The sequence below is a fragment of the Cydia fagiglandana genome, chromosome 22 (genome assembly GCF_963556715.1).
Source record: "Cydia fagiglandana chromosome 22, ilCydFagi1.1, whole genome shotgun sequence".
Classification (NCBI taxonomy): Eukaryota; Metazoa; Arthropoda; class Insecta; order Lepidoptera; family Tortricidae; genus Cydia; species Cydia fagiglandana.
This window is the reverse complement of record NC_085953.1, coordinates 1,135,694-1,150,855: the sequence shown is the minus strand read 5'-3', so window position 1 is coordinate 1,150,855 and position 15,162 is coordinate 1,135,694. Positions and strand designations below refer to the sequence as shown.

The following is a 15,162-nucleotide window of genomic DNA, read 5'->3' as shown; positions in this document are numbered from 1 at the left end:
AACATACTTCTTTTTCTAACCTTAACCCTTCATTTAGGGTCGAATCTCTAGTTATTTTTACGAACCAACTAAAATTAAAATATATTAATTGCTATTCTGTCAAGTGGACAAAAACTAGAGGCTGGACTGGACGGAAACTAGCACCACCAACCACATCGGACCAACAAATTTGGCAAGTTCTTCGCAAAATTTAGGCTTATGTAAGATTCATTAAAATTACTAATTATTAGAAACAGATTTAATGAAAGAGTTGAATAATCATTGGTAATCTATAATTTAATAAATTTAAAAGTAACGTGATTGATAGTTGACCTTTGTAAATAGAAGGTAGTTGGAAGAAAGAATAAAAGACGACTGGCATGGCGGTTAACGGGCATTCGGTTACGGGCAGAGGTGAAGGGAGGACGATTGTGAAGTGAGAGGATTGGAGATTGAACTGTAACGGAATATTGTGATCAAGAAATATATTGCTGTTATGAAAGAAGGAATTTTTATTATACATCAGAAGTGGGATGTACCTACAAGTCACTATGGTATTCCTGATATTAATATTAGAACTGATTGAGTTAAATCTTAATTACCCAATTAATTTGTTACAATAGTAACAGTGGTGTAAAATTATTATGATTATATACCTATACATATATCAGTAACACTTATATTGGTTGTTGTTTAGTTGAAATTAATTATCATTTCATATTTCCTATGTTAGGAAGTTTATGTTTAACGGGCGCTTAGAAACAAAGACACCGTTAATTTTATCAAGAACAAAATAATTGGGTAAACCCATTTCGGCCTATTCGTTCACTCGAGAGCAATTATACTGCAAGTTTTCTCTTCAAGACCAACAGTTAGGTTTTTTTTTAGTGTTTGCTGTAATGCCTATCCATAATATAATTAAAGCATTCGTTACATCGCGGGTAGCGTGAAACCTTTGGAACACCGTTTTATTTTGAATAGTTCGGATACGTTTACGATTATTTACAGATGTAGATCGAATTCTTTTAGCCTATGTATGTACCGCTTATTTGGTTACAACTTTTACCATATTTTCAATATATCACTTATCAATACGTCAGTATTATATAGCGGGGTTAAGTGTTTTCGAAATTATAAACTACTCAGACTGTAAATAAGTAGGAATGATACTTTTACTGGTAGTTACCGACCCGCCGACCTGGCCGGGGTTACAATCGCTGTCGCTTCGACAACGAAAAGCATTATGTCTCTATATCACTCTTCCATATTAGCGCGACAGTGACAGTTGCATTCCGTTCGCTACGGAGCGTAAGCGATTGGCATCTTGGCTACGCGGCCCGTTTCGTATTCCGGATCCCGTTTCTGGATTTGGGTCCGTGCCGGATACTGGAACCGTGCCGGATGCATACCTGATTTGTGCCGGATGAGTTCCGGATCCATGCTGGATTCGTACCGGATCCGTCCCGGACTGGTGCCGATCCGTGCCGGATTGGTACCGGATCTGTGCCGGATTGGTATCGGATCAGTGCCGGATCCCGAATTTGTTCTAGATTCCTTTTCTGTACCAGTTCTAGAATTTTCTCGTTTCGAAAAGCCTGTGTTCCGGATCCGTACCGGGATAGGGATCTGTTTTAAACGTCCCGCATTTAGACCCCGGAAGCAGTAAATAAATAAATAAAACAGTTGAATTTAGCTTAATAAGAACAATTTATATTTGTCTACTATTAACAACCCAAAGATTTAGAACTCTTCCATTGCTGGTGTTGTTTTCGAGTTCCAGACTATGGACCATGAGGAAAAAAAAAAACATCCAGGCGGCGCTCGAAAACTCCTGAGCGTGACCGAAAATCGAAATCTGATGATGGACAAGAACGTCGAAGCCGAAGTCGCAGGGAACAACAGGCGGAGTCGCAACCGGCGAAGCCGCAGCAGCGGCAGACACGGCCGAGGCAATGAGAGATGGCTTCGAAGATCAACACGGAAGGACAACGGCCAGGATCGCTTTCACGTGGAAGCCGCACAGGACAGGAACGGATGGCTTGTATATCTTTGTCGTCTTCAGTTGTAGATTTTAATAGATGTCGTTTATTGCTTAAACTGCGAATATTTTGGTACAGTATCCTTGGTTTTAAGAAGTTCGTTGCAAAGCTCTGCTGATTGCTGTTGATCAATTCGTCAATTGTGGTTGGTGCAACTGACGCTTAAGTGGCAAGTAAATAACGATATGATGAAAATACCTACATATGATGATAAGTATAATATTATCGAATTATAAAATTTCTGGATTATTTTAATTAATGAGTTACGGATTAATGAGTTACGGATTAATGAGTTACGGATTAATGAGTTACGGATTAATGAGTTACGGATTAATGAGTTACGGATTAATGAGTTACGGATTAATGAGTTACGGAGTAATGAGTTACGGAGTAATGAGTTACGGATTAATGAGTTACGGATTAATGAGTTACGGATTAATGAGTTACGGATTAATGAGTTACGGACTAATGAGTTACGGACTAATGAGTTACGCATTAGTGAGTTACTGGATTGATCAGTTACTGGATTGATCAGTTACTGGATTGATCAGTTACTGGATTGATCAGTTACTGGATTAATCAGGTACTGGATTACTGGATTAAGCAGTTAATGGATTATAGAGTTAATGGATTATAGAGTTAATGGATTATAGAGTTAATGGATTATAGAGTTAATGGATTATAGAGTTAATGGATTATAGAGTTAATGGATTATAGAGTTATTGGATTATCGAGTTATTGGATTATTCAGTTGAGTTATTGGATTATTGAGTTGAGTTATTGGATTATTGAGTTGAGTTTTATTGAGTTGAGTTTTATTGAGTTGAGTTTTATTGAGTTGAGTTTTATTGAGTTGAGTTATTGGATTATTGAGTTGAGTTATTGGATTATTGAGTTGAGTTATTGGATTATTGAGTTGAGTTATTGGATTATTGAGTTATTGGATTATTGAGTTATTGGATTATTGAGTTATTGGATTATTGGATTATTGGATCATTGGTTCATTGGATCATTGGTTCATTGGATCATTGGATCATTGGATCATTGGATCATTGGATCATTGGATCATTGGATCATTGGATCATTGGATCATTGGATCATTGCATTATTGGATTATTGGATTATTGGATTATTGAATTATTGATTATTGAGTTATTGGATTATTGAGTTATTGGACTATTGAGTTATTGGATTATTGAGTTATTGGATTATTGAGTTATTGGATTATTGAGTTATTGGATTATTGAGTTATTGGATTATTGAGTTATTGGATTATTGAGTTATTGGGTTATTGGGTTATTGGATTATTGGATTATTGGATTATTGGATTATTGGATTATTGGTTCATTGGATCATTGGTTCATTGGATCATTGGTTCATTGGATCATTGGATCATTGGTTCATTGGATCATTGGATCATTGGTTCATTGGATCATTGGATCATTGGATCATTGGATCATTGGATCATTGGATCATTGGATCATTGGATTATTGGATTATTGAATTATTGGATTATTGAATTATTGGATTATTTAATTAATGGATTATTGAATTATTGCATTATTGGATTGTTGAATTATTGGATTATTGAATTATTGAATTATTGAATTATTGAATTATTGAATTATTGAATTATTGAATTATTGAATTATTGAATTATTGAATTATTGAATTATTGAATTATTGAATTATTGAATTATTGAATTATTGAATTATTGAATTATTGAATTATTGAATTATTGAATTATTGAATTATTGAATTATTGAATTATTGAATTATTGAATTATTGAATTATTGAATTATTGAATTATTGAATTATTGAATTATTGAATTATTGAATTATTGAATTATTGAATTATTGAATTATTGAATTATTGAATTATTGAATTATTGAATTATTGAATTATTGAATTATTGAATTATTGAATTATTGAATTATTGAATTATTGAATTATTGAATTATTGAATTATTGAATTATTGAATTATTGAATTATTGAATTATTGAATTATTGAATTATTGAATTAAAGAATTATTGAATTATTGAATTATTGAATTATTGAATTATTGAATTATTGAATTATTGAATTATTGAATTAATGAATTAAAGAATTAAAGAATTAAAGAATTAAAGAATTAAAGAATTAAAGAATTAAAGAATTAAAGAATTAAAGAATTAAAGAATTAAAGAATTAAAGAATTAAAGAATTAAAGAATTAAAGAATTAAAGAATTAAAGAATTAAAGAATTAAAGAATTAAAGAATTAAAGAATTAAAGAATTAAAGAATTAAAGAATTAAAGAATTAAAGAATTAAAGAATTAAAGAATTAAAGAATTAAAGAATTAAAGAATTAAAGAATTAAAGAATTAAAGAATTAAAGAATTAAAGAATTAAAGAATTAAAGAATTAAAGAATTAAAGAATTAAAGAATTAAAGAATTAAAGAATTAAAGAATTAAAGAATTAAAGAATTAAATAATTAAAGAATTAAATAATTAAAGAATTTTTGAATTAAAGAATTAAAGAATTTTTGAATTTTTGAATTAAAGAATTTTTGAATTAAAGAATTAAAGAATTTTTGAATTAAAGAATTAAAGAATTTTTGAATTAAAGAATTATTGGATTTTTGAATTAAAGAATTATTGGATTATTGGATTTTCGAATTAAAGAATTATTGGATTATTGAATTAAAGAATTATTGGATTATTGAATTAAAGAATTATTGGATTATTGAATTAAAGAATTATTGGATTATTGAATTAAAGAATTATTGGATTATTGAATTAAAGAATTATTGGATTATTGAATTAAAGAATTATTGGATTATTGAATTATAGAATTATTGGATTATTGAATTAAAGAATTATTGGATTATTGAATTAAAGAATTAAAGAATTATTGGATTATTGAATTAAAGAATTATTGGATTATTGAATTAAAGAATTAAAGAATTATTGGATTATTGAATTAAAGAATTAAAGAATTATTGGATTATTGAATTAAAGAATTAAAGAATTAAAGAATTTTTGAATTAAAGAATTATTGGATTTTTGAATTAAAGAATTATTGGATTATTGAATTAAAGAATTATTGGATTATTGAATTAAAGAATTATTGGATTATTGAATTAAAGAATTATTGGATTATTGAATTAAAGAATTATTGGATTATTGAATTATAGAATTATTGGATTATTGAATTAAAGAATTATTGGATTATTGAATTATAGAATTATTGGATTATTGAATTAAAGAATTATTGGATTATTGAATTAAAGAATTAAAGAATTATTGGATTATTGAATTAAAGAATTATTGGATTATTGAATTAAAGAATTATTGGATTATTGAATTAAAGAATTATTGGATTATTGAATTATAGAATTATTGGGTTATTGAATTAAAGAATTATTGGATTATTGAATTAAAGAATTAAAGAATTATTGGATTATTGAATTAAAGAATTAAAGGATTATTGGATTATTGAATTAAAGAATTAAAGAATTATTGGATTATTGAATTAAAGAATTAAAGAATTATTGGATTATTGAATTAAAGAATTATTGGATTATTGAATTAAAGATATATTGGATTATTGAATTAAAGAATTAAAGAATTATTGGATTATTGAATTAAAGAATTAAAGAATTATTGGATTATTGAATTAAAGAATTAAAGAATTAATGGATTATTGAATTAAAGAATTAAAGAATTATTGGATTATTGAATTAAAGAATTAAAGAATTATTGGATTATTGAATTAAAGAATTATTGGATTATTGAATTAAAGAATTAAAGAATTATTGGATTATTGAATTAAAGAATTAAAGAATTATTGGATTATTGGATTTTTGAATTAAAGAATTATTGGATTATTGAATTAAAGAATTATTGGATTATTGAATTAAAGAATTATTGGATTATTGAATTAAAGAATTATTGGATTATTGAATTAAAGAATTATTGGATTATTGAATTAAAGAATTAAAGAATTATTGGATTATTGGATTTTTAAATTAAAGAATTATTGGATTTTCGAATTAAAGAATTATTGGATTATTGAATTAAAGAATTATTGGATTATTGAATTAAAGAATTATTGGATTATTGAATTAAAGAATTATTGGATTATTGAATTAAAGAATTATTGGATTATTGAATTAAAGAATTATTGGATTATTGAATTATAGAATTATTGGATTATTGAATTAAAGAATTATTGGATTATTGAATTAAAGAATTAAAGAATTATTGGATTATTGAATTAAAGAATTATTGGATTATTGAATTAAAGAATTAAAGAATTAATGGATTATTGAATTAAAGAATTAAAGAATTATTTGATTATTGAATTAAAGAATTAAAGAATTATTTGATTATTTAATTAAAGAATTATTGGATTATTGAATTAAAGAATTAAAGAATTATTGGATTATTGAATTAAAGAATTATTGGATTATTGAATTAAAGAATTAAAAAATTATTGGATTATTGGATTTTTGAATTAAAGAATTAAAGAATTATTGGATTATTGAATTTTTGTATTAATAGATTATTGAATTAGTTATTTGCTATGGATGGAGGCACGGATATATGGTAATGATAAAAAAAAAAGACGGAAATAGAGGATGTTATGTTGTGATGAGACACGTTTGTGTCATGAGAGTGATTCAGTAAGTAGCACATTAAAAAAATAAAAATGGAATCAAAAAAAAACAAGAGAAATAATGTGCTACACGTAAAATTTGATTAAAAAAATGGTATGTTGTGAGACACGTTTGTGTCATGAGAGTGGTAAAAAAAAACGGAATAAAAAAAAAAACACGAGAAATAATGAGTAAAAAAAAAAACATAGCAGTCGAATATGTTAAGTAATGTACTTTATATGTATTGATGCATAAAAAAATATGATATATTGTTGTATAATTATTGAATAGAAACTTATATATTTAGATGGATTTATTGGATTTGAAATTATTATGCGAAGATATAGATTAATTCAATAAATAATAAGAAAAATGTATATAGACAGACAAAGAAATTGTATTAAATGGGTAATAAAGCATTAATAATTTTCTTACTGAATGCCCGATGATTTGACATGCCGAGTGTAAGATTAGATGACAGACGCGATTAGTATGACTGTGCATGAGGACATGCACAATGTCAGGATGGGCGAGTGTAAGATTCATTAAAATTACTAATTATTAGAAACAGATTTAATGAAAGAGTTGAATAATCATTGGTAATCTATAATTTAATAAATTTAAAAGTAACGTGATTGATAGTTGACCTTTGTAAATAGAAGGTAGTTGGAAGAAAGAATAAAAGACGACTGGCATGGCGGTTAACGGGCATTCGGTTACGGGCAGAGGTGAAGGGAGGACGATTGTGAAGTGAGAGGATTGGAGATTGAACTGTAACGGAATATTGTGATCAAGAAATATATTGCTGTTATGAAAGAAGGAATTTTTATTATACTTATCATTATCGTAATGGTCAGTCTATAGTACTGTCTGAAGTAGAATTACAATTATACAGGGAATATTGCTGAAATACATACATTATGAATTTTTTTAATGCGTCACTCAATATCGATATGAATACATCCCTAAAGTTGAATGAATCACTCACCCACATATTCCCGCAATGGTGAGATAATGCAGGCTTGTCCTTATTGGCCAGTCCGCCCATGCGGCAGCCGTATCGACCAATCACAACTCGGCCCGTGCGGCGTCGCTCCCCCGTGAAACCGTCACTATATAAGCGCGCCTAACGGATTTTTCTCCATAATTTCCGCTCGGCAAGCCTCTTAACCGGTATTGTCGAACGACGACTGACTTATTTAATTAACTTATTTCTACGTTAAGTTACACAAAACTCAAATCAAAATGGTGAGTACTACATTATTTTATCCTTATATCCATTTCCCTAAATAATTTACTCGTGAAAATCATTTATTCCGTCGTATTTTCCGTTAAATGACACCGGGTGGCCACGCCGCCATTTCATGTAGGCGCCGGCAGATGCACATTTTTTTCGTTTCTCATAGTTTTCTACTTTGCTTGACATTCTTCTTTGAAATTAAGTGTTATTCTAAGCCCCATTCAATTGTTCAAATTGCGTTCTATAATTAGTTGCTCTTTTGTTTCGCTAATCATGGCTACCGGCGGCCGTCGGTATTTGTCGCAACGACACCGGGTGCCACGCCCGTTAAATCGATACAATTGTCTATTTATTTTTTCAGCCTATGTCTTCAATCTTTTGTTAATTTAATGCTCTATAACTTATTTATCGAATTACTTTTCGTTGGAAAACCGGTGACGTGTCCGCGACCTCTTACAAGGCTATTTTGATAAATGGATGATCTCACTTGTTGACCGATAGCTCGAGCTGAAACCAATTTGCATATTACCGAAGGCTTTTCCTAGGTTAGCAACTAAAATCGATACATGTCGAGGTCGTTTTACGAAAACTTTAGTAGGGCTGGGTTGCCAAGTGCCTTTCACCTTTCTCTTACGCGGAGTAACTATAGAGAGTAAGTGAAATGTGCTACTTTTTCTCCCATTGTTAGAAGAGTAACTAACTTTCTAAGTACTTAGGTACTTGATCTATCTTGTAAAGATATGATAGCATATCTCAGCCAAATAAAAACTAGTTTGTGATAAACAAATGACTGATTTCGTTTTAATAAAGAGCTAAATTTCAATTAATCAAGAAATAACTTCACTTGTGTGATGTTTTCATAGCTGTAAGTGTATACACCTTATTTCCATATTAAATAATCAATAAACAAATTTATTTTCTGTTGGTTGCACTTGGTTCTGTAAGTAGGTATTCTATAATATAAAAGTAATAGGCCTGCAATTTGCAAACTAAAGATATACCTTTATTAACTTAACTTTTCCTTGCCACAGCGTGAGTGCATCTCAGTACACGTTGGCCAAGCCGGAGTCCAGATCGGCAATGCCTGCTGGGAGCTCTACTGCCTGGAGCACGGCATCCAGCCTGATGGCCAGATGCCCACCGACAAGACCATCGGGGGTGGCGATGACTCCTTCAACACCTTCTTCAGCGAGACTGGAGCCGGCAAGCACGTGCCCCGCGCCGTGTTTGTGGACTTGGAACCCACTGTAGTCGGTAAGTTTCTATAAACTGACTTAATTTTTTATAAGGAACCATGCACTAAAATGATTTTTTAGACTTTAAAAGTGATGACTCTTTAGACAGATCATCCGGTCCAGATGCAACCCTGATACGATCCTCAGACGTGAGGGACCAACCAAAGAGAAAGTTAAATTACACTCAAAAATAATTCTTAACTATGGAATTCTGCTCAAATGATGCTCTAGGCTAGGAGTACATTTCTAATGATTTTTATGTTTTGCCAACAGATGAGGTCCGCACCGGCACATACAGACAGTTGTTTCACCCAGAACAACTTATCACTGGTAAGGAAGACGCGGCCAACAACTATGCTCGCGGCCACTACACCATCGGCAAGGAAATCGTCGACCTAGTGCTCGACCGCATCCGCAAGCTCGCCGACCAGTGCACCGGTCTCCAGGGCTTCCTCATCTTCCACTCCTTCGGAGGTGGCACCGGCTCCGGTTTCACTTCTCTCCTCATGGAACGCCTCTCGGTCGACTACGGAAAGAAGTCCAAGCTCGAGTTTGCCATCTACCCCGCGCCCCAGGTCTCTACTGCTGTAGTCGAGCCATACAACTCCATCCTGACCACCCACACAACTCTTGAGCACTCCGACTGCGCCTTCATGGTCGACAACGAGGCCATCTACGACATCTGCCGCCGCAACTTGGACATCGAGCGCCCCACCTACACCAACCTGAACAGGCTGATCGGCCAGATCGTGTCCTCCATCACGGCCTCCCTGCGTTTCGACGGCGCCCTCAACGTCGATCTAACCGAGTTCCAGACCAACCTGGTGCCGTACCCGCGTATCCACTTCCCGCTGGTCACCTACGCGCCGGTCATCTCTGCCGAGAAGGCTTATCACGAGCAGCTCTCTGTGGCGGAAATCACCAACGCTTGCTTCGAGCCGGCCAACCAGATGGTGAAATGCGACCCGCGCCACGGCAAATACATGGCTTGCTGCATGTTGTACCGCGGTGACGTCGTGCCGAAGGACGTGAACGCGGCCATCGCCACCATCAAGACCAAGCGTACGATTCAGTTCGTGGACTGGTGCCCTACCGGTTTCAAGGTCGGCATCAACTACCAGCCGCCTACCGTGGTGCCCGGTGGTGACTTGGCGAAGGTGCAGCGTGCCGTGTGCATGTTGTCCAACACCACCGCCATCGCCGAGGCCTGGGCCCGCCTGGACCACAAGTTCGACCTCATGTACGCCAAGCGCGCCTTCGTGCACTGGTACGTGGGTGAGGGTATGGAGGAGGGCGAGTTCTCCGAGGCCCGCGAGGACCTGGCCGCGCTCGAGAAGGACTACGAGGAGGTCGGCATGGACTCCGCCGAGGGAGAGGGCGAGGGTGCTGAGGAATATTAAGTCGGTCATGCACTCACACCGATACATTCCGGTGAAAATGAATAAAACTGAAATTATGTGAATTTACTTGTTTGATTCCCATCCTATACTATCAAATTGACATAAATTGCTATACTATATCTAGGTGATAAGTTTTTGGCCTAGAATTTTTTTTAAATAATGATTATGAGTAAAGCCATTCATAAACTCTACGAACCTCTATTAACTATTTAATAATAAATTAATTAATCGTTGGTCTGTCGTATCTAAGAGGGCTAAATTTAAATTAATTAGGGCCAGTAGCACCAACCACATTTGACAGACTGATCAACGTGAGCCGGCGCGCCCCGGCGCTTTACTATTAGTAGAAGAGCGGGCCGCAAATTTTCTAACCGACTTGATACCACGATGAAATGCACAATGGTTTCCCATAAAAGTGATGCTAAGTCCGAATTCGATAGTCTGCCACGGCGGAACTTGCCGAAAGTACGAAAAAGAAGGCCACTTCCGGTGCCAAAAAAGGGGGTTGATTTAACCCATCTGATACCGAAATAATAGTTATGGCAGCAGTTAGAAATTTACATGTAGACACATAAAAGCGAAGTCTGCCAGTATTTTTTTTGCCGGAAGTGCTTGGCAGACGCTCTCAAAGGTGGCCACCGGGACCCCTAATTTAACCCATCTGATACCACCATGAAACCAATTCCAGTCGGTAGGTATGAACCCTCATGTCAGGAATATATAAGTCTGCCAAGGCTTTTCCTGCCGAAACACCTTGGCAGACGAGATTATGTGAGCAAGGTAACCATCGGTTACCCTACACTAACCCATCTGATACCACCATGAAACCAATTCCAGTCGGTAGGTATGAACCCCCATTTTAGGAATATATAAGTCTGCCAAGGTTTTTCCTGCCGAAACACCTTGGCAGACGAGATTATAAGCAAGATGATCATCGGTTACCGTACACTAACCCATCTGATACCACCATGAAACCAATTCCAGTCGGTAGGTATGCACCCTCATTTCAGGAATATATAAGTCTGCCAGGGCTTTTCCTGCCGGAACACCTTGGCAGACGAGATTATGTTAGCAAGGTGTACATCAGTTACCCTACATCAACCCATCTGATACCACCATGAAACCAATTCCAGTCGGTAGGTATGAACCCCCATTTCAGGAATATATAAGTCTGCCAAGGCTTTTCTTGCCGAAACACCTTAGCAGACGAGATTATAAGCAAGATGACCATCGGTTACCGTACACTAACCCATCTGATACCACCATGAAACCAATTCCAGTCGGTAGGTATAAACCCTCATTTCAGGAATATATAAGTCTGCCAAGGCCTTTCCTGCCGAAACACCTTGGCAGACGAGATTATGTTAGCAAGATGTACATCAGTTACATGAAACCAATTCCAGTCGATAGGTATGAACTCGCATTTCAAGAATATATAAGTCTGCCAAGGCGTTAGAAGACTTGACTTGGCAGACTGAACTTGTTAAACAAGGTATCAGATAGGTAAATCTAGGGTAACTGATGTACACCTTGCTAACATAATCTCGTCTGCCAAGGTGTTTCGGCAGGAAATGCCCTGGCAGACTTACATATTCCTGAAATGAGGGTTCATACCTACCGACTGGACTTGATTTCATCGTGGTATCAGATGGGTTAGTGTACGGTAACCGATGGTCATCTTGCTTATAATCTCGTCTGCCAAGGTGTTTCGGCAGGAAAAGCCTTGGCAGACTTATATATTCCTGAAATGGGGGTTTATACCTACCGACTGGAATTGGTTTCATAGTGGTATCAGATGGGTTGATGTAGGGTAACTGATGTACACCTTGCTAACATAATCTCGTCTGCCAAGGTGTTTCGGCAGGAAAAGCCCTGGCAGACTTATATATTCCTGAAATGATGGTCCATACCTACCGACTGGAATTGGTTTCATCGTGGTATCAGATGGGTTAGTGTACGGTAACCTATGGTCATCTTGCTTATAATCTCGTCTGCCAAGGTGTTTCGGCAGGAAAAACCTTGGCAGACTTATATATTCCTAAAATGGGGGTTCATACCTACCGACTGGAATTGGTTTCATGGTGGTATCAGATGGGTTAGTGTAGGGTAACCGATGGTTACCTTGCTCACATAATCTCGTCTGCCAAGGTGTTTCGGCAGGAAAAGCCTTGGCAGACTTATATATTCCTGACATGAGGGTTCATACCTACCGACTGGAATTGGTTTCATGGTGGTATCAGATGGGTTAAATTAGGGGTCCCGGTGGCCACCTTTGAGAGCGTCTGCCAAGCACTTCCGGCAAAAAAAATACTGGCAGACTTCGCTTTTATGGGTCTACATGTAAATTTCTAACTGCTGCCATAATTATTATTTCGGTATCAGATGGGTTAAATCAACCCCCTTTTTTGGCACCGGAAGTGGCCTTCTTTTTCGTACTTTCGGCAAGTTCCGCCGTGGCAGACTATCGAATTCGGACTTAGCATCATTTTTATGGGAAACCATTGTGCATTTCATCGTGGTATCAAGTCGGTTAGAAAATTTGCGGCCGGCTCTTCTACTATATGAACTTTCCATACATAATAAATTTGCGAACTTGACGATACGAACAGTTTGGTGCACCGACCCTTAAATGAGGTCTGTCTACTAGTCTGCGAAGGGCCTAACTAATGTCTATAATTAATTAGATAATAGTTGAATGCTATATATTTGGGCTAAAATACACAGCCGTCATACGAAATATGTACAGAACAAAATAAGCTACTTTGAAAATGCATAGGAACATGTTGAGCGTACTTTATCCATGAAGTTTTATTCACGTTTTTTGCGAGCGACTCTGGCTAATGATATTTTGCGAATTAAGGTTGCGTCACACAGGTGCGTTTCCCGGGCGGGGCGTGAGCGTTTTATATGTAAAAGCGGCGCGCCCCGCCCGGAAAACTGCGCCTTTAGGGCTTGTTTACACTACCTATTAGTATCGCATTCGACAGCTTCAACCCCGTAACAACGCTGCCGAATTTGGTTCTCTCGCCTATACAGCCTACAGGTCGCATAAATAAGCAGATTCTACTTAAGCTGAAATGAAACTACATATTTGCAATACAATCTCAATGCTCGACCTTCGCTATTACTCGCAACACCTCCAAGCATGTTATCTAACCAAGGAATCAATGCATCCAGTGTCATGTGACAAGAAACTCTACCCACGTACTGAAATAAATACCTACTAGCTTAGCAAACCAATTCCTCATATCGTGTTCCTGCCTTTCAAATGATCGCCATCCTACACGAAACCTTGCGGTCTGCCTACATGCAATATGATTAGGTGGGTAGTAAATCTGTTTGCAATTCGGCAGGTTTAGGCCATAAGTATAAGTAAAGAAGTTGTTACGCCTGCTTGGCGTGCGGAGACTTATTCTTATTATACTCAAGAGAACTAAAAACTAGTTACTTTGTATGAAAATTTATCTTAGGAATGATAGTTAGATTGTTAGCTCGAAGGTAATTTTTATGCTAACATTATTGTGTATCTTCAGTATAAATGCAAGTACTTACAAATTTTTACTGAAAATACACAACGTCACTCGCATTTTTACTCACTGTACATCCAGTTAAGTCGATATGAGGACCAAAAGCTTTCCATTATTTCGAACTAAAGAATAAATAAATGATCGTAGGTACAGTTAGTTACTAAAAAGTTTATACCCTCTTTAGTACGCCGAAACCACTTTGAATAAATTGGTCATGTTATGTTATGAGCCCAAGAGCGCCCGCTAGCTCGATATGGCGGCGTTATGGTGACATCACCGCAGTAAGTACGTGTCACCGGCGAATACGGTCGATAATGACCTCATTTTTGAGGAAACACTACTCAATTTGTCTCGAATCAACATTATGTTTAAACTTATTTATATCATCATCATCATCATCTTCCCCATAAACTCCCGGCATTTTGCCACGGCTCATGTGGGAGCCTGCTGGGGTCCGCTTGGCAACTAATCCCAGGATATGGTGTGGGTACTAGTTTTTAAAATAGCGATTGCAATCAGACGTTTCAACCCAAAGGGGAAACTAGACCTTATTGGGGTTAGTCCGGTTTCCTCACGATGTTTTCTTATTACTACTTTACTTATTTATAGTGAATTAAATTACCTACCTTATGCAGTATATGTCGATTAGTGCCTACATAGAAGTCGAGAATATAGTAAACAAGGTTTTCTGTTAAAGTATTTTCAATTGACCCAGTTGTGGTTTAATTTGTTTTTTATGAGCATGTATTAATAAAATATGAGTTAATGCCGATACCTATATATAGGTACGTTAATTAGGTATATACCTATCTAGTTAGTATAAATTCTTTTTTATTGCATAATTGTTTATAAAAATTATCAGGCCTATTTATTACCAATTTCCGATCCTATTTACTTTTAGACAGTGGTTCCCAAAGTTGACTGGGCTCCGACCCACCTAACCCCGGCTACACACGTAACTATAAGTAAATCGTAGCGATAAAACTGTGCAGTCCGAACTGCACAGTTTTATCTGCCGTGTGTATGACAAATCGTTACGATAATCGACAACGATTTGTCATACACACGGCAGATAAAACTGCGCAGTTCGGACTGC

At 35.4% G+C, this 15,162-nt stretch overlaps 1 protein-coding gene across 1 annotated transcript; it reads left to right on the top strand.

Annotated features, from left to right (window-relative positions):
• The first annotated feature begins 7,753 nt into the window (after nucleotides 1-7,753).
• Nucleotides 7,754-10,601, top strand: LOC134675493 (tubulin alpha chain). Its single transcript, XM_063533758.1, has 3 exons — nucleotides 7,754-7,912; nucleotides 8,936-9,158; nucleotides 9,413-10,601. The coding sequence occupies exons 1-3, from the start codon at nucleotides 7,910-7,912 to the stop codon at nucleotides 10,537-10,539; spliced, it is 1,353 nt and encodes a 450-aa protein (XP_063389828.1). The 5' UTR covers nucleotides 7,754-7,909; the 3' UTR covers nucleotides 10,540-10,601.
• The last annotated feature ends 4,561 nt before the right edge of the window (nucleotides 10,602-15,162 follow it).